Source organism: Cervus elaphus, chromosome 24, assembly GCF_910594005.1.
Source record: "Cervus elaphus chromosome 24, mCerEla1.1, whole genome shotgun sequence".
In the NCBI taxonomy this organism is placed as follows: Eukaryota; Metazoa; Chordata; class Mammalia; order Artiodactyla; family Cervidae; genus Cervus; species Cervus elaphus.
Window position 1 is genome coordinate 70,039,909 of NC_057838.1, and position 19,977 is coordinate 70,059,885.

Genomic DNA, 19,977 nt, shown 5'->3' on the forward strand with positions numbered 1-19,977 from the left:
AGGGACCTGTGCTATAATTAAGGTTGAATGTTGTGTATACATACCTGACTTACCTGGCAATGTATCAACTGCTTTAGATGACATGAAAAACCAGGTAAAAGCAATGTCAAATGAAAACACTCCTTTCTGGACTTTGGTCCTATCTTGGGAGAAGGGCGATTGGTGGAAAACTATATTTACCATTGTTATAGTTGCCTTGATAGTTCTGCTTTGTGGACTCTGCATTTTAGAATGTATTATGAACTTTGTAACCCAAAGGTTGGTGGTGTTCTTCCAAATTGGCAGTCGGAGAGCCAGGGTGCAATATATCCTTATGAGTGATGCTCATACTATGAGTTAAGAGCGTCAAGAGGGGGGAATGAAGGAGGAAACGGACAGAGCTGGACTCCATCTTAGGCCAGGCTGCGAACATTAGGCTACACGCATGGTCACCCTCCCAATGGACTCTGAACTTTGTGCCCGGTGTCTATAGAAATGGCATACCAATGGGAAACCAGACCCCCGGTTAAAAGAGCCTCAGGACTTGGACTTGGACTCTCTGTCACCTAAAAGAATATGCTAATTATCTCTGTAACAGAACAAAGTCGTAAATTCCATTATATTTATCGGGATATGACCACAGACCTATTGATAAACGTCTACTGTTTAACTATCGAGGCTTATGACACATAAATCATGGGTTAACTTTGATAATATCTTTTATCTTGTCCAGACTAGTTTCAAGGAATTTGGGGAGGTGGGTTTGAGCATGTACATTTAGGGCATATAAGGTTTTCACAAAAACTGGTCAAGGTCCTTGGCTAAGAGGAGACTCTGCCCTGGGCCTGCTGGTGTAATAAACTACACTCCACCATCTGCATGTCCTTCTGAGTGAGTTTTGTTTCCCAGAACGCGTGGCTACAACAGGATGAGCTCCTGCTTCCTCCGTTTTTGAGAAGAGCTTGTGCTCCCAGGGTCCAGGGAGGTACCGAAGAAGCACGCACCAAGCGGGGACCAGAGCCAGCTCTGAGGCCTCCCAGTTAGTCCGGCAGTTTTCAGGTGTAATTGCCGCCTTCAGGTTCCAGCTTCTGGGAGAGCGAGTCTGGCCTAGACTGGGGTCTCGTTCCCCTCGAGCACCGGTGATGTTTGGTGCACTGTGACTCACAAACGGAAGTAATGAAAGTCCCTGGGGCTGCGGAGCTTTGTGGCCCAGGTTGCCCCCCAACTTCCAGCTTCCCTCTCCTTCCTGACCAAAACTAGGTTCTCCGCTAAAAGGATGTCTTCCGGTCCCTCCTTCAGATGGGTATGCAACTCGAAGTTCAGTCAAGTCGCTTCTTGAGACAGTGAGTTAGTGAGGAGAAAGCAAGTGTCTTCAGGTTTACGGAGAATTAGAGGGCAGTATTTTGTAAGCTAAAAAGTAACATGCCGCCCACTCATCGGGAGCACTTGCTGGGGACGGACGCAGCTGCCGCTGCGCTTCCGGCGGTGGGGACAGGCTCCGCCCTCCGGGACACGAGGCCGCCGCGCGCGCAGGCAGGCGCTCGGCGGGCCGCCCGTTGCCATGGAGACCGGGTCCTCGGGCGGGCGCCGCCATTTTGGGCGCCGGCCGGGCCAATGGGCGGCTGCGCCGTGGCGGACGCACCGTGGAGGACGCGGGGCGCGCGCGGGCGCCCTGAGGCTCAGCTCGGTCCCGGCCATGGAGGCACCCGCAGCCCGCCTGCTGCCGCCGCTGCTGCTGCTGCTCGCGGCCTGCGCCCCGGCGCCGGGCCGCGCCTCCTCGGACGCGCCGCCGCTGGTCAACGAGGATGTGAAGCGCACGGTGGACCTGAGCAGCCACCTGGCCAAGGTGACGGCCGAGGTGGTCCTGGCGCACGCGGGCGGCGGCTCCTCGCCCCGCGCCGCCTCCTTCCTGCTGGCGCTGGAGCCGGAACTGGAGGCCCGGCTCGCGCACCTCGGCGTGCAGGTGAGCGGGTCGCGGGCCGCGGGGCGGGCCCGGGCGGCGGGGCGGCTCGGCGTCCGCCCGGGACACGTCAGCACCGGCCTGCGGGGCGGGCGCCCGGATCCCGGGCCTGCGGGGGCGCGCGGAGCGCGGGGTCCCGGGGAGCCGCCTCTGGCCACAGCGGTCAGAAACTCAGGTCTCCTGCTTCCAAGGTTGTGCCTCTTCGAAACCGTTGCACACAGAACGCATTTCTTAACGGCTGCGAATAACTCTTTTAAAAAACAGTTCTCTCTTCTTTAAGTTTAAAAAACTCGTGCGAGTAATACGGTACAGAAAAGGAAAGTCCAGTTCTCTGCCTCCCCGACCTGTTCTCATTCTGACAGTAAAGCAATAGAGGGCTCCCCAGTCGGCTTCTGGTCTTCCAGGCATTTCAGTGGTCAGTTTTACGTCCCTCGAGGAGGCAGTGCTGGCTTTGGGCGTAGAGATATACATATACAGAAGTTCGCCTTTTATAGCTGTTCCCATTAGACAACATGCATTAAGTAATTACCCAATTATTAGTTGGGAAAACAGTCATTACAGTGTCGTACTGCTAAACTCGGAGCTGTAAAGTTGCCTTTACAGCTCCCGAAATGACTCCTGTTCCCTTTCATGCCTCCTCCATGATGTAGGACGCAGTTTTACTTCGAGTTTTGTGGAAGGATGGATTAAAAAAGCACCTCCTACCTAGCGTGGTTGCCATTGTGTAACAAGACTATAGCAGAGGCTATCTGGGCATCATGCCTGGAGAGTGTGGGGTTACTGTACTGGTACCTTACTGAGAATTTACCTGGTGTTGGGTGTTGTGGTCGGTATTTTAAGGACATTCTCATTTAACTCTCACACGGCCCTTTGATGTGTACTCTAACTGCAGGTGAGGGCTGGAGTCTGGGGGCTGAGTTAAGTCAGGGCTTAGGTTAGTTTGTTTCAGACTTCATTTGCACACCACACTGCCTCTTCTGGCCTAGGTGGTGCTGAAGCAGGATTCTGCAGGAGTATGAAATCTGCGGTCCCATCATCAGATTTATCCAGAGTCGTTTTTTTTATTTGGAGTCCAAAAGAGAGGCTCTCTTGTACCTCTGTCTCAGTGGGGGACATAATCGGATGATAAACTTAACCAGGACGATGTGTACTTTCCAACAACTGACTGGGAGTCTTGGTGCGGTTGCTTGAAGTTTTTTCGGGGAATTATCTTCACCCTTACGTGTAGAACTTCAGAAGCTGGTGGAAGGGACTGTGGCGATCAGTGACTAGGAGCCAGTGGTTCCTTGCCACCAAAGACATTTTTCCTTTCAACTGCATTCTATATTTGAAATCTTTTGCCTCTCTAATCTTTTGTTAGTTCAGGCAGTGAATCTGGTAAACACTTAAAAATGAAGAGGAATAGTTCTTAAGACAAAATCACCATATAACTGAACAGTGAGAGTTCCTGATAAATAGAGTATTCTAGAATGTTCCCATTGTGATAAGAGTCTAGCCAAAGAAGTGAAATGGTTGTGTTTATTAGGCTTGGACTTCCCTGGTGGCTCAGACGGTAAAGCGTCTGCCTATGCGGGAGCCCTGGGTTCAGTCCCTGGGTCGGGAAGATCTCCTGGAGAAGGAAATGGCAACCCACTCCAGTATTCTTGCCTGGAAAATCCCATGGACGGATAAGCCTGGTAGACTACAGTCCATGGGGTCGCAAAGAGTTGGACACAGCTGAGCGACTTCACTTCACATTAGGCTGTATGACTCTGTTGAGGATGATTATATGATAACTTTCAGGCTTTCTGAGATACTACAAATAGCTTTCTCATTATAGCTTTGTATGCTCTATTGGGAATCACTGCTTCAGTCCTAAAAGGTGGTCTTAAATATTTTTCTTTGGGTGGAGGTTGGGTTGGCAAGAAGATGAGTGGTGGGTGTATACGTTTTTTCCTTATCATTTGCTCCACAATCTGATTTGAGATGCCCGCTCCTCCTCAGAAGGACCCTGCAGCCTGCTGGAGCTGGCGTCCTCTTCGTGGGTGGCCTGGGCTGCAGGGAAGGATGAGAGCAAAGGGGTGTGTCGTGCCGTTGCTTGTGCCACTGTTAATTTCTTTTGTGCAAGTAAAGTCCGTTTTCATTAATGCATTAGACTTTTCTGCTATAACAAGTAGCTGGGTTTTTTCCCCATGCATATTTGAGTGTAAATGAAGAAAAAAAATCTCTAGAAAAAAACCTTTCCAGCCTTAATTTTAATTTGTATGTGTGTACTTTATCATTCAGGAAATACTATGATTTTATGGAGCATATTATACAGCTTATTCAGTGCAAAAGTTAGCCTTTTGAAGTGTCCCTGTATTTTGGTTGAAAAAATTGTTACTGAAACCAGAATTCAATCTTCAAAGTTCTGGCAGCTGGAATTCTTTAATGTGGACATTCTGAGGCAGTTAGTTAATTGCTGACTCAAAATTTAGAGGCTAAAAGACAAAAAAGAATAACTTCCTTTGTCCTGTTGCAGGTGAAGGGAGAGGATGAGGAAGAGAACAATCTGGAAGTAAGAGAAACCAAAATTAAGGGTAAAAGGTAAGGTGACAGTCGGAATGTCTCTGTCTTGCCTCCTCTGGTTGCAGGTTATCACGCCAGGGTTGGAATCCTGACAAGAGAGTGGCTTGGCGCTTGCTCAGCGTGTCAGAGGCTGTTTCGGTCAGCGCACCTTTGAGCGTCTTTTCGTGTCGGCCAGCATTCCGTTGTGTGGCTCCACTGCGATGTTTTCAACACTTAAGCTGTTGTTGGACATTTGGGTTTTTGACAGTCTTTCATAAACAACCTTGAGATGAGCATGGAGACACTTGTCTTTATTTTGCTTGAGGTGATTCTGGCCACGCTGCGTGGCTTGCGGATCTTCCCGGAGCCACTGCAGTGGAAGCCCAGAGCCTAACCCCCAGGCCACCAGGGGACTCCCGGACATTTGTCTTAAAAGGCTTAAATGAATAGGTTGAAGGTAATCTCGTAGAGGCAAGTGGTGTTACCTTGGCACAAAATCTCGCTGTGACTTTGAGCTGTTCTTTTTTCAGTGTCTTGGTCTCTTGTTTCCCTCGTTCTTCCTGCAGCGGGAGATTCTTCACAGTCAAGCTCCCCGTGGCTCTTGATCCTGGGGCCAAGATCTCCGTCATCGTGGAAGCCGTTTATACCCATGTGCTTCAGCCGTACCCAACCCAGATCACCCAGTCTGAGAAACAGTTCGTGGTGTTTGAGGGGAACCATTATTTTTACTCTCCCTACCTGACCAAGACGCAGACTATGCGTGTGAAGCTCGCCTCCCGGAATGTGGAGAGCTACACCAAGTTGGGGAACCCCACGCGCTCCGAGGACCTCCTGGATTACGGACCCTTCCGCGACATCCCTGCCTACAGTCAGGTGGGCCCTTGCAGCACGTGTCTGCTCTGGAGTCCTAAAGGGACTGCTCGTTGAGAGGCTTTGGTGGGAATCCAGGGCCCTTTGTAGAATCAACCCCAGGATTTCAGCCTGCTGAGAAGTGACTCCGTGGGGCTCACTGCCCTCCTGGGAGTTCAGGTAGAGGCCGGGGCTTGAGGAAGACTTTTTAAAGGAGGTGGGACCTGGGGCAGAAGCAGACAAAGCGTCATGGGCAGGGGTGTCACCGTGGCATTTGAGCGCTGCGTGTAATGCTTCAGCCAGCCTCTTTTTTTTGCTCCATACTCTCAGGGTAGATTTTTTAAAAAGTTCTCAAAGCAAAGTATGTGGACATTTAAAAATCTCTTGTGGTGTACTGCCAAATGGTTTTTCAAACACTTTAGCCGGTTTGTTACGGCACCAGCAGTGTGAGACTGCCCGTCTCCCCACACCCTCATCAGCACTGGCATCAGATGCAATCACATATGATTAATATTTCAGTTGGGTTTTTGAAAATCTAGTCATAGAATGAATGAAGTGGCCAGAGCTATAAGAAGTAAAATACACCTTATCTTGTCCATTTCTTGGACTTTTGGGAAAGAAAGGTATTTTGCTTGTTTTTTTTTTTTGTTTGTTTGTTTGTTTCCTTCCAGTTTTATCGAGATACAATTGACATACAGCCCTGAATAAATTCAAGGCGTGCAGCGCAATGATTTGACTTCCTCATGAAACAGTTATCACAAGGAGCATAGCGCACATTTATCAGCTCATACAAAGTTAAAGAAATAGGCACCTGTTCAGACGTTGGCTCCAGTTGTGGTTCTTCATTTATAAAGTTTATGGGGCGAAGGGCTGTGAAATTTAAAGAAAAAATTAAACAGAAGAAACTCTTTTCTTGTGATGAGAACTCTTAAGATTTACTCACCTAACTTTCATATGTGATATACAGCAATAGTAATTACATTTTTCATGGTGTATATTATATCCCTGGGACTGACTTATGTCATCACTGGAAGTTTGTGCCTTCTGACTGCCTTCATCCAATTCCCCTCCCTGCACTGCCCCCCACCCCCCGTGCCCTGCCTCTGGGGCACAAATCTGGTCTCTCTTTTTGTGAATTTGTCTTTTGCTTTTTGAGGTTTAACTGACCTACAACACTTCATTAGTTACTGTTACGCAACATAGTGATGCAGTATTTCTGTGCATCTCTGACCACCACGGAAAGTCCAGCTGTGATATGTCACCATATCACAGATATATCACCATATCAAAGATACTAAAGTTGTTGACTGAACACCCCTCAGATTCTGCGACTGAGCGTTGTCCTCTCAGTACCCCTCGCCTGATTCCTCCTCCAGCTCCCCTCTCCTCCCCTCTGGTGACCTCCTGTTTGTTTCTGTGACTCTTCCTATTTCCTTTGTTCATTTGTCTCTTAGATTCTACATGTAAGTGAAATCATACAGTGTTTGTCCTCTCTGAGCAATATCTGACTTAGATAATGCCCTCTAGATGTGTCCACGTTGTCACAGACGGCAAGGTTTCGTTCTTTCCTGACTGAGCAGTGTTCCTCTGTGTGTGCGCCTCACATCTGTGTCTGCTCATCTGCTGATGAACACTTAGGTTGCCTCTGTATCTTGGATGTTGTAAATGATGCTGCTATGAACTTTGGGATTGTGGGTGTTTTTTCTAATTAGTGTTTTCATTTTCTTCGGATAAATACCGAGAAATAGAATTGCTGGGTCATACGGTAGTTGAATTTTCAATTTTTTAAGGAATCTCCTCCTTTAATTTAAATTTTTAAGGAGTCCCCACTGTTTTCCATAGCGGCTACCCCAATTTACATTCCGGCCAGCAGTGCATGCGGCTCCTTCTCCACATCCTAGCCGACATTTGCTATTTGTTATCTTTTTGGTAACAGCCACTCTGATAGGTGTGAGGTGATATCTCACTGTGGTATTGATTTGCATTTCCCTGATGATTAATGATGTTGAGTGTCTTCATTTGCCTTTGGCCATCTGAATGTCTTCCTTGGAAACATGTCTATTCAGCTCTTCTCCCCATTTTTAAATTGGGTCGTTTGGTTTTTGATGTTGAGTTGTACAAGTTCTTTTTTCTTTTTTTTTTTATTATTTGCCCACCCCCCACCCCCCAAAAAAAGAACCCCAAAAGGTTATCTTTTACAAAGGTCCAAGATATTTAACAGAATGAGAGGAAATTAACACAGTATCTTCTTGGGAACAAACTGGACGCAGAAAGTATCATCTTTGACTTGTTTCTGAAACTATTATTCAATCTGAGGCCGACTATCATGGTTTAGGAGCAAATGGCCCTCTAATATGTCTTTTCTCTTCACTAGAAGTGTCAGACTATGGAGGCCAATTAGAAGTGAGACGTGAAGTCACTCAGTCGTGTGCAGTTCCTTGCAATCCCATAGACTGCAGCCCACCAGGCTCCTCCGTCCATGGGATTTTCCAGGCAAGAGTCCTGGAGTGGGTTGCCATTTCCTTCTCCAAGTTCTTTTTATATCTTGGATGCTAACCCCTAATTGGCTGTGTCATTTGCAAATATCTTCTTCCATTCATAGGTAACCTTTCATTTTGTTGATGGTTTACTTAGCTGTGCAGGTTTTTTAATTTGATATTTTCCGGTCCTTTTGTCATTTTACCTTAAAAAAATTTTTTTTATTCAATTTATTTAAATTAAAAAGAAACAAGATAGTTCATCCATTTCTGGAACCCATGTCTCTGGCAACCACCAATCTGTTCTTTGTATCTGAGACCAGGAAGATTCCCTGATACTGACTGCTGGGCCTCTAGGTGATTTTGTTTGTAAAATGGGGATAAGTAGTACTTACTTCATTATGATGTTCTCAAGGTTAAACAAAATAGTATGTTTATTTAGAGCTCATAAAGGAGTGACTGTCACATACATACCTGTTAGCTATATAACAATGTATTGTCTTAAAAAATCTCTCCTGTGAATTTTCCCAGATAACTTTTCTCCAGGAGAGAAAAATCCAGTAATTCTGTGTGTCGTGCTCAGTCTTATGCTATGTGTTGGCTCACTGCTGAGAGATTATGTCTTCATTAGCCCTTAGATATATGGCTATTTCCTTGTTGCAGTTTTTCTTTATTTACGACTTAAGGTTTTTAAAGAAGTGTGGAGTTCTGTTTCTGACCATCCTGGCGCTGAGCTGTAGGCTGTCTGCAGTCCGTTTCCGTGAGCTAGTGTTGGTTCCTGTTCGCTTGGATCCTCAAGCTGCTTGCTTCCTTCTTCTCCAGGACGCGTTCAGAGTGCATTCTGAGAACAACAGCCCGTTCCTGACCATCACCAACATGGCCCGCGTCATCGAGGTCTCCCACTGGGGCAACATCGCCGTGGAGGAGAACGTGGACCTGAAGCACACGGGTGCCGTGCTGAAGGGGCCTTTCTCGCGCTATGATTACCAGAGGCAGCCAGACAGTGGGGTCTCCTCCGTCCGCTCTTTCAAGGTGTGGGCTCTTGGGCCTGGACACTGGGAGACACTGTGACTGTCTAGTCAGAGAACTGCAGCCCAGCTTCAGTCCCTGGTTGGGAACTGGCAGCACAGCACCGCCCCCGCCCCCCCCCCCAAAAAAAAAGCCCCACTCATAAAGAAAATGGGAATAATGGAAAAAGGAACAACAAAACCAGACCCTGGTATTGCTGATGTTTATTTCTTTTTTCTTATAATATAGTTTTTAAAAAACATTTGATCATACTGCATATACAGTTTTGTATCTTTTTTTGTCTTATAAATGAAAGCTTATAAGCATGTTCTTGTACCTGCATAATACAGAAGGGCTCAGTGAGCAAACAAAGGCATTATATTTCCCCTCGATTATCAAAATATGCTTACAGATTTGGAAGTAAGTAATTTAAAATTAAGTAAAAATTTTAAAAAAATTAGTAAAAAATACTAGGTGGAGAAACCCTTTTGTAAGTAAACCATGTCTGGTGATTTGATATGGTTTCTTCCATCTTTAGTTTCCCTTCCTGCAAAACAGCTTACAGGTTATTTTTAGCTTTGTACTAAGTCTTTAGCATCTGCAAAGGTAGTTATGAGAATCTGGCTATTTGCCAGCCTTGACCGAGAAGCAGATGAGGTATCTAGAACTCTGAAGCCTGTTGGGGGAAGTTAGGCTTCCCTGAGCTGGTTTACATGGAGACGGTTTCATTACGGAATGCTGTGGTGAGGAGCTTGGGGCAGGACGTCTGTCCTGGGCTCGATGGTACTTCTCTGGGTCCGTTTCTAGAGTCTTCAAAAAAGTGTGCTCGCTCTCTGCAGACCATCCTTCCCGCTGCGGCCCAGGACGTGTACTACCGCGACGAGATCGGCAACGTGTCCACCAGCCACCTGCTCATCCTGGATGACTCCGTGGAGATGGAGATCCGGCCTCGCTTCCCGCTCTTCGGCGGGTGGAAGACCCATTACATCGTCGGCTACAACCTCCCAAGCTACGAGTACCTCTATAACCTGGGTCAGTCTTCAGTAATTAGAGGGTGGAAAAGGCAAAGGCTGTCTTTTCTTCCCTGTGGGGTTGTTGTGTGTGATGATCGGATGGGCAGAGCGTGCTCTCATTCTCAGGAAGGCTGGCGTCAGGAACCCCGTCTCAGGGGTGGCTTCTGTGTCTCCAGCGACAGCTGTCTTTGGAGCCCGGTCAGACGCAGGGCGCTCCTTCAGCGAGAGTCGGCGGACGTGTTCTTTCATTAGCGGCGGGCACTTGGTGGCCAGGGTCTCGTGTGGTGCTCAGGGCCTGGGCTCTAGTACTTGCTGGAAAGGCGCACGTGAGCCACTCACCGCTGTGTCTGCTCGACCCTCAGGAGACCAGTACGCGCTGAAGATGAGGCTGGTGGACCACGTGTTTGATGAGCAGGTCATAGACTCTCTGACCGTGAAGATCATCCTGCCGGAAGGGGCGAAGTGAGTGTGCCCTCCCTCCCCGTCCCTCCTGGCCCCGCCCTCTTGGTGCCTCGGGGACGTGGGGTTGCAGGGTGCAGAGGAGGGGCTCCTGGTGGTTTAACCTGGGGCATCCACAGCAGGCCTGGGTGGTGGCCCGAGGCCGGCGGGTGCCCCCAGCAGGAAAGAACGCAGAGTTGAGGCAGGCGGGTGGCCTGTGCTCTGCTCCTCGCAGGGGGAAGGACAGTGGGGACAGTCTGTCCTGTCTGGGCTGGTCACACCAGGTTCAGAAGGGCAAGGTCTGAGATGGTGTATCAGGTTCCATGGTGATGGACAGAGGAGCTGTCTTTGGCTGGTTTAAGCAGAAAGCAAGGACTCTGGAAGGGTGAGGGATCTCTCAGAAGACGGCCTCAGCTCAGGATGGGGTGGACAGAGCCCCGCACCTCCACGGGTCCAGGTGGCGGAAACCAGTGGGCCCTCAGAGCCACCTGCCCTTGGCACAGGGGACACAGTGTGCTCACAGGCAGGCCTTTCCGGCAGTGGGCCCATGGTCTCGGGGCCAGGTGGAACCCGTGCCGGGCGGGGAGCGGAGTGGAGTAGGACGGGGACCCTGGAGGTCCCCGGGCCTTGGGCTCCGCGCTGTGGAGCCAGCTGGGAGTGTGGTATGTCAGGCTGCCCCACCGTGCCTCCCCCAGGAACATCCAGGTGGACAGCCCCTATGAGGTCAGCCGCGGCCCTGATGAGCTGCACCACACCTACCTGGACACGTTCGGCCGCCCCGTCATCGTGGCCCACAAGAAGAACCTGGTGGAGCAGCACATCCAGGACATCGTGGTAGGCACGCACGCCTGCGCCCCGAGCGCGGCCGCGGGGGCGGGCGCGTGGGGCCTGGGGAGGCCCCTGCCCCCAGGGCTCTGAGCCCGGGTGGACTCGGCCAGCAGCGTTCCTGGTCCGCAGGTTCACTACACCTTCAACAAAGTGCTCATGCTGCAGGAGCCGCTGCTGGTGGTGGCCACCTTCTACATCCTCTTCTTCACCGTCATCGTCTATGTCAGGCTGGACTTCTCCATCACCAAGGTACCGCCCGGCCACTTGCGTGCTGCACTTGGCCTGCGTCCGTCTGGACCACCCCCCTACCCACACCCCCCGCCTGTGGCCCCGGCTGATCCTGAACCTTGGAGCCCCGCCTCCTGTTGCTGTCATCGCGGGCACGTGATGCTGCAGGGGCAGTGTGCCGCCGGGCGGCGGGTGCCATGGAGAGGGGGCGGGCAGAGCGCGCGCTCTGGAGCGAGGCACCCGACCGGGCAGGGGGTGGGAGGCCGTCTGGCAGAGGGAGCAGTGTGCAGATGGCAGGGGAGCCTTCAGGGGGTCTGGGGTTCTGAACAAGGACCTTGGTCCCGCTGGTTCTGTGAATCCCCAGGCTGCCCGGGGTGGGGGTATGCCAGACAGTGGCCAGTTAGCCCTGTCACATGGAAGGGCTGAGTCCAGGTTTTATGATGACATATGCCCATTTCCTAAGGTATAAAAACTGCTTATTCTTTCGTTAATTTAAAAAATGCTGAGTTTTAAAATAATTCTACATGTAGACATTTTGCAAGAACAGTAAAAATAAGTTGTGTGCTCTCTTCACGTGAACGGAGCGGTTAACACTTGGCCCCTGCCTGTCATTTTCTCCCTGACCATCTGAGAGGGAGGCGCTGACCTTCCGTGTGTGCTCAGGGGTGTGTGCTCAAGGGTGTGTGCAGCCCACGGGCGCCGCCTCCAGTGGCTGGAGCACATGGATCGCCCCTGGAACATCGTGTCCCGTAATGACGACCAGCGCGCGGTCCTGCGCCGACTGCCCAAAGGGCAGCTTCCAGAGCGGGGGTTTTTCATACTTGAGACTCCTATTGAGGATGGTGCGCTGCATTTAGTTGTCATATTTCCTTGATCTCCTTTAATCGGGAACATTTGTAATTTAGGTTTCTCACAGTTCTCCCTGAGAATTCCTATTAGGCATTTTTGGTGAGAGTGTGATAAACTGGTGCCGTGTCTGTGGAGCGTGATGTCGGGAGGCACCTGGTGTCAGCTGGTCCAGGGTTGGTGGTGTTGACTTCTTGAATGACTTGGTGCCTGCCTGGTTTCTTCACCAAAAAGTTTGTTTTTCTCTTTGCAATTAATATATAAATACTGTATACGCTCACCATTAGTTAACGGTATTCATTATTGGTTCTCGTCTGAATCTGTTACCAGTTGTGGTCACTGAAAAACTACGGGGCCTTTCACCTTAACAGTTGGCTGTCCACTGTAAGGGAAAGCTTCCCTTGTTGGTTGGTTGGTTGAATTCAGTGTTGTTTTGTTGGATCACTGTCCACTGCTCTCTGCAGAAGGCCCGCAGGGAGGTTCTGGGGAGTGTGCGGGGCCACGTCTAAAGGGCTGTGGTGGCCAGGGAGCTCGGGCTTCGTCCTTAGGTCCTGGAAACACTTGGAGGTGCTGAGCGGGAGGGCGACGCAGCAAAGGTCCTGGAGGCCGCCGGCCGAGCGGGCTCTCCACTCCCTCAGCACCTCCCTGCCCTTTCGTGGCCCCTGGCATTGGCGTGCCTTTCACCCTGTCTGTCTCCCCTACCGGGCCTATCTGTGACTGTCTGCCCGGCCCCGTGCCGCCCACTGCTGAGCTGTCTGGCATCGGCGACTGTGCTGCTCTGGCTGCATGGCTGGACGGGGTGGGGGGGGTGCTCCTGGGAGGTGGGGTCGGCGCGGGCTCGGGCCCAGAGGTCGTCACACACCGTCTCTCCCCAGGATCCGGCTGCGGAGGCCAGGATGAAGGTGGCCTGCATCACGGAGCAGGTCTTGACCCTGGTCAACAGGAGACTAGGCCTCTACCGTCACTTTGATGAGACGGTCAACAGGTACAAACAGTCCCGAGACGTGTCCACGCTCAACAGCGGCAAGAAGAGCCTGGAGACGGAGCACAAGGCCTTGACTAGCGAGGTGGCGCTGCTGCAGTCCCGGCTGAAGACCGAGGGCTCCGACCTGTGCGACAAAGTGAGTGCCTGCCGCCGCTGAGTGCCCGGCTGTTCCTGCCTCGGTCCCCGTACCGGTGGTGTGGGACGCCCTGGCTCGCCGCCGGCCTGTGGGGAAGCACGCCCGTCGTGTGTTCGTGCTGCGTGTGCCCCCCGGGGCTGTGAGAGCTGGGGTCTCGGGGCCTGCGCAGCACTGTCCACGTGGCCGGTGTGGCGAGCTGCCCCTTCTGCTCGGGCTGTGGGGAGGAGCACGGACTTAGAGTGACGGCTTGGATCCAGGCTCTGATTCACACTTTGTGAACCTGGCCAGCTACCTAGCGTGTGCCTCAGTGTCCGCATCTCTAGATTGGGGCTGGGGGAGCTGCTGTGTCCTTGCGGAGCTCGCATCCGTCGTGGGTGTCAAGCCTGTCAGTGTGTGTGCGTGTGGGAAGCCCGGGGGTAGGGCTGAGCCCCTGACCGCCTGCCCCCTCCTGTCACCCTGAGCTGTTCTCTTCAGCGCACCTCCCCTTTCTGACCCGCTTACTCACGTCCTCAAGTGTGTGCTGTCGGCTTCCCGCGGGCGGGATGCCTGTCTGTCTCGTCTGCTGTTTTCCAGAGTGTAGACTCGTGCCCGGCCCCGTGGCTCATAGGTACTCGCCAAGTGTCGAATGACCGTGGCTGTAAAGGCCTCGGCCTGACACCCAGTCGGTGGTCACGCATGTTGCCTGCCCCTGCTGTCGGTCCTTTGTCTGACAGAATCCCTGGCCCCACCTGGCAGCGGGAGGGAAGAGGACGGGCGTTCACAGTGCCTGGGTTGCCCAGCACTGTGCCAGGGACTCCTGTGTTTTCACACGTGATGCTCACGGTCTCCACGGCTGGGGCCAGGGGTGCTGAAAGGCCTGGCTCCCCGGGGCCGGAGACGGAAGGCAAGGGCTCATGGGGGGCCTTGGGAGGCGGTGCAGGGACGCTCTCCACCCTGCCCTGCTCTTGCCCTGCCAGGTGAGCGAAATGCAGAAGCTGGATGCGCAGGTCAAGGAGCTGGTCCTGAAGTCGGCGGTGGAGGCCGAGCGGCTGGTGGCTGGCAAACTCAAGAAAGACACGTACATCGAGAATGAGAAACTCATCTCGGGAAAGCGGCAGGAGCTGGTCAGCAAGATCGACCACATCCTGGATGCCCTGTAGCTCTGCCGAGGGCAGGCTTGGGAGTGAATGGCAAGGCCTGCCCAGGCCGGCTTTTGGATTTTGCAGAATGCTTTCAAGGAAGACAGAAGTCAGGCCCTGCCTCAGACAACACAAGCAGCTTTGTTTTTGTCCCTAAAATATTCCTTTAAAACAACAACAAAACCTACGTGTCATGAAAAACAAAATATCTTTGTGTTTTGAACCAAGAAGTTTTTCAGTTGGTTTTGTTTATTCTGAATCCTAGGATATTTTTGGCACCTGTAAGCCCCTTGTTTCATGGCCTCCTAATTCCTGATGTGTGCGTATTTTACAGGCGTGTGTGTTTCTTTAAAGCGCGTGTGACCAAGTGCCAGTAAAGCTGGGACTGTGGACTTGGGTTTCGTTGTGCTGGAAATCTCTCAACTTACTTCTTAACTTGGGGATAGTACTTTCATCAAGTGCTTTTTATCCACTAAACAATGGATTTGCAAAAAAAAAAAAAAGACGGACTTGCTCCTGGGAGCAAGTTTGTGTGGCAAGTATAGGTTACATTTTACATCTGGGAACCCTGATGCCACAAAGGTAAGGCGGCCTGTCCTGGGTGAGGCCCCAGAGCCGTGTGGAGCGGGGTGGATTACCGGGGCGCTAAGGCGACGGTGGAGCGGAGGCCGTGTGGAGAGCGGTGAGTGACGGACAGTCACTAACTGCCAGGCCCTCGGAGGGTACACCGGAGAGCCCGGGCGGGACGGCCGTGGGGGAAGCTCCCCTGAGGCGGCAGGGCGCGTGCCAAGGCCCCGGGCCAGCAGGGAGTCCAGGGAGCGGGGTACAAGCGGCCGCGCGGGAAGAGCCCAGACGGGACGGGGCTTCACCCAGTCAGGGAAGGGCAGGCAGTGAGGGAAGACACGCTCAGCTTTGGCTGAGCGCCCGCTGTCTCCCAGGCGCCAGACGCGGGCCCAGGCCGGGACGGTGCTGCGCGACAAGGCCGCGCCGGGGGACCGGCCTCCGCGGGAGCCTCACGCCCGCCCAGTGAGGTCCTGTCCCTCCTCCGGGAGCGTCTTCCCCGAGCCCTTCTCCTTCGCCGGCCGCCGCCGAGCGGGCTGCCGCGACCCCGACCCGCCTCGAACGGAGGTCGGGCTCAGCCCGCCATCGGGCGATTTCTCCCGCCTTCCGCTCGCCGAGTTCGGGTAAATCCCTCACTGCGGAGCAGGAAGAGGAAGAACCTCGGGGCCGGGGCCAAGGCCGAGGGCTCGCGCCGGAGGGCGCCCTCTGGCGGGCCGGCGGGCCGCGCTGAGCGCCCCGTCCGGGGCCGAGTGCGCAGGCGCAGAGTGCCCGCCGGGGAGCGCAGCCGGGGGTGGGTCGTGCATGCGCACAAGGCCACGCCCGGCCTGGAGGCGAGGGCGCCACCTAGGGGCGCGCGCCGGGAGCGGCCGCCTGGCCTGGACCAGAGGTGTGCCGGGGCGGCCGGCGGCCAGGCTCGTCCATCACCCGAGCGCGGCCCGGCTGAGGCCTGGGCGCCGGCCGCCCCAGCTCCGCGCTTCCTCAGCTCCGGGCCGCGGGCCGCCCTGCGCCTCCCTGGCCCTGGCTTCCCCCGTGGGCAGTGGGGCCTGGCGCCCCCTGCTAAGCCAGGGGCGAGGGTGGACTGCGCCGGTCCAGGGTGCCTTAGACGAGGACACGTCCGCTGGTCGCGGACCAGCCTCCTCCCTGGGCCTCTGGTGGCGGGTGGGTGCCCCTGGGCCATGGGCGGTCCAGGCCCCCAGGCCAGCCTGCTGTCCGCCCATCATCCGACGCCACTGTCCAGCCCCCGTGGGCCAGCCCGGCTCCTCCATGACCGGGCCTCGAGCTGGCCCATGGCCGCGGGGGGCCAGCGGAGGAAAAGGGGGCCGAAGAAGCGGGCCGGGCGTCAGCCTCCCCCTCCATTTGTCTTGGAGGCTGACACGGAGAAGCCCCACAGGGCCGAGTGCGCCCTCACAGTTTCACCACAAGTATCCTGGCCGGGCGTCTGGCGCCGAGCTGATAGTGCAGCCCGCCGCAGGCCCGCCGGAAGCGCTGCCAGCGGTTGGGGCCGCGGCCTGGGCAGGAAAGGACCCCGCGGCTGCCCTGCACCGGCTGCTGCCGGGACGGCGGGGCCTGAACCTGGGCACCCACTGGTCACCTGCCTAGGTGGCCAGGGAGGCGGCTCGGAGGGCAGACAGAGCCTGCAGACCGGGCCAGGCCTGAGCCGGCGCTAAGGGCGGCCTTCCCTCCCGTGGTGGAGCCCCCGTGGTGCCCCCGACCCGGCCCTTCACATTCGCAGCCTCCCTGCGGTCACTGGTCCCATGGTCGCTGCAACAGACCAGAGTCAAGTGCAGGGAAATGTGTGAACAGAGAGCCCGGGTGGGCTGCGGGGAGAGCCGGCGGATGGGGCATGGTGAGGGGAGCGGTCCCCCCTCCGGAGGGTCTGCAGTGCCCTACTCCAGCCCCCTCGTTGCCTTTCATTCAGGAGGTGGAATCAGGAAGATCCATCTTAAGATGAGAAAGACAGGAGCCCCTTTCAATGCTGGAGGGGAGGAAGGAGGTCCCGGGGAGGGAAAGGTTGCCGATCAGGAGAGGAGGGGCCAGTGGAGGGAAGGGTCTCGAACCGCAGGGCCTTGAGGGCTGAAGGGGGTTTCACGGGAGATCCCTGAGTGCTGGGCCATGCCTCCCTGCAGCTGCGTGCAGGGAGCCAGTGGAGACCCTGTCGATTCATTTCACAGCACTGGGGACCGGTGCCTAAGGAAGTAGACAAGACCCTTTGTGACTTTCAGAAGATGAGAAACTAGAAAATAAATCCTTGCAGGTAGCACTGAGTGCTCTGAACCAAGTCTTCCCTCTGGGTCACCCCCCATCCGTGGGCAAGTCCCTTCCCTCTGGGCTTGACGTCTTCTTGCACAAGCCAAAGTCTGAGGGTCCTTAGCCCTGACACCCTGGGGTGGCTGTTGGCCCAGCCTCTGCCGGGGAGGGGAGGCGTGGGCCTTTGTTTGCTTCCCGGACTGTGGGCGGCAGCTGGGTGGTTGGAAGAGGGACCATCAGCCTTCGGGGGTTCCGTCTGGGCTCTGCAAGTCGCCCTGGAGTTTCCCACCCATTTCCTGACCCAGATAACAGACCCCATCATACCCGTGTTACGAGATGAAGTGTGCAAGCAGGAGTCTGGACAGGCAGCCGTGACTGACGTGTGTGTGTCTCTGGGGAGGGCATCAGGCTTGTGAGCTGCAGGTCCCAGCGGAGCTCGCCTCGAGCCCGTCCCAGCGCGTGTGTTCGCTCGGCCTTAGAGATCACTCTGTTTCTTGTTAGTGTCTCTTGGGTCAAGTTTGGGGTCGATTCTCGATGCCATGCGTACGGCGTACGCCAGGATGTCCTGACCCAGAGAACCTCGCCATGTGTCCTCTGCCTCGGGACGCCCCCAGCCTGCATTGCCGGCCCCGCAAGCCCATCGGTCCCCACAGGAGGGCTCGCAGGCTCCGCCAGGATGGCCACGGTGTGCCCCCTTGGGGGTGCCCCCGCCCTTGCTTGGTGCAGTGTGTACCTGCCAAGTCCCTACAGCAGACCTGGGGAGGGGGTGCCACTCACTGCCGTGGGAACAGGATCCCAGGAAGGAGAGGCGGCCCTTCTGGGGCCACGTGTCCATCGGGCAGGTCGGGGGCCAGGCTGGTGGCAGGGACTTGTGGAATGGCCGCTATGAGCTGCCGCCCGCCCAACGCTGGGAGCCGCCCCTGACCTGACCTGGCCCGAGACAGGGGCCCCTGCAAAGCTCTGGGCTGCTCTTGAGTATCGGGGTGGTCCCCAGAGAGCAGCCGTGCCCACTGCTGGGAAAGAGAGTTGGGGGTGACTTGAGAGAAACCCTGATTTGGGTGGGGGGCTCTGGGGACAGACTCGGGGGCATATGAGGCTAACACTCAGCGGCCCAGCCTCCCTTTCCAGGTTCTTGTTAGTGAGGCAAGTCACACCGGCCCTCCGCTGGTGGGGATGCAGGTTGTCACCAGGGAGGGGGCCAGAGGGCCACGAGCTCCAGGCGGGATGCTGGGCTGCTTTGCTGGCTCTGCCACGCTCAGCTGCCCTGTGCCTTCACTTCTCCACCTGGGAAATGGGGTAACGCTCCCTGCTAACTCAGAGGCCCTGTTGGCGTGAGGCTCGGAGGAGCTGACAGGGTGGGCCCTGGCCCGCAGTAAGCCCTGGGTAGGGTCTGTTGTAACAGGAACATTTGACGGCTGGCCAGACACCCTGTGACTCAGCTGCCGTTTCCCGGGGAACTGAGCCCCTCTTGTCAGGTGCCAGACTCCCCTGGGCGCCCGGCCCCGGAGCCTCGGATCCCACACATACGATGGGGTGCCCAGGATTGCTGTGGGGGGGGCGACACCCGACGAGGGGGCCCTCTCCTCGACCAGAGTCTGACCCGGCTCCTCTGAGCCCTCTTCTCCCCTGGGCCTTGAGCTTCGGGCTTCTGTGTTCCTCTCTGCACTGTCCAGGTTTATCAGGAATCCTGCCAGGTCTGTTTAGCTGGAACCCCCCACCCTGTGTATCTGACGGGCTCCTCACCGCTCGCCACCCCGCTGCTGGCGTCCGCTCACCTGGCCTGCCTTCAGCGAGGCTCTGGGGAGGTTGGTTTGACCAGAACCCCGCCCGGTGGTGTTTCCTCTTAGTCATTGCCACCCACTGCCTGCACCCGCTCCTTGCCTGTAAATTCCCTTCTCCTGGCTGTGCTGAGCACCCCATCTCTTCCACCATTGCAAGACCCCCCGATGTCGGGGCCTCTGGAATAATTTCTTCTTTAGTAGGGGTCATGGGAGACCATACTTGTAGAGCACACAGCAGGTGCTCAATAAATGCTGGCATCCCACTTCACACTCCCCGCAGGCCAGCCTCTGGACTCCCGTCGTCTTCTTGTCATTCTCCCGTGGACGGGTTCTGGGGCTCTAGACAAAGCGACTGCTCTGCAGTCAGGGCCTGATTTTCCCCCGCAAAGTTGGGTGGCTGGGCCCTGAGCCCTGAACGGTGAGCGAGGTCCAGGTGTGCCCCAGAGACCCTCCGAGGCTGGTGGGGACTGCGACCCACCCCCCCCATCACCGCCAGAGGGAGCCCCTGCCCGGGAAATGCGCACACTGTCTCCTGGCGCAGAGATGTCCTGTGTGCTGGTCGCGGCTGGCTGTGCCGTCGGGGTTGTGCTGGGCCCCGCCCGGAGGAGCTCTGTTATGGGGGATGGTGGTTCCAACAAGGGCGAGGCAGCGTGGTGCCCGCCCAGCAGGTGAGGTGCTGCCCGCCCGGCCCCCTCCCACACCTCGCGGGCCTCCCTGTCACCTCGGGGCGTCCGGGAGCCGCCGTCCACGGCTCTCTGCAGACCGAGCGAGCTGGCGGTGGAGGAGCTCTTAGACAGGGGCTGGTCCACGCCGGCAGTCTGCTCCAGGCAGGGCCTGTGTGGGGACTCGGAGCCTCACACCCCGGGGTCTTCTCCGCTGCCTGGCGGGGAACTGGAGGTTAGGGAGGGTCGGCTCGGTCCCATGTGGTGAGTGCAGTTCCCAGCCGGATCTGGGCACCGTGACGGGCTCCCAGCAGGGAGCATTGCTCAGGCCTCTG

General features: G+C 55.4%; 1 protein-coding gene across 2 annotated transcripts; it reads left to right on the forward strand.

The window, feature by feature from the left end:
- Positions 1-1,599: 1,599 nt before the first annotated feature.
- On the forward strand, positions 1,600-14,788 carry RPN1 (ribophorin I). 2 transcript variants are annotated; one of them, XM_043886158.1, is made up of 10 exons: positions 1,600-1,942; positions 4,440-4,504; positions 5,032-5,338; positions 8,614-8,823; positions 9,639-9,831; positions 10,175-10,274; positions 10,946-11,084; positions 11,244-11,327; positions 13,028-13,273; positions 14,230-14,788. In XM_043886158.1, the coding sequence occupies exons 1-10, from the start codon at positions 1,676-1,678 to the stop codon at positions 14,410-14,412; spliced, it is 1,794 nt and encodes a 597-aa protein (XP_043742093.1). In that variant the 5' UTR covers positions 1,600-1,675; the 3' UTR covers positions 14,413-14,788. The 2 variants fall into 2 exon arrangements, with proteins under 2 accessions (XP_043742093.1, XP_043742092.1); XM_043886157.1 differs by having other exon boundaries at positions 1,601-1,942; positions 11,208-11,327.
- Positions 14,789-19,977: the final 5,189 nt, after the last annotated feature.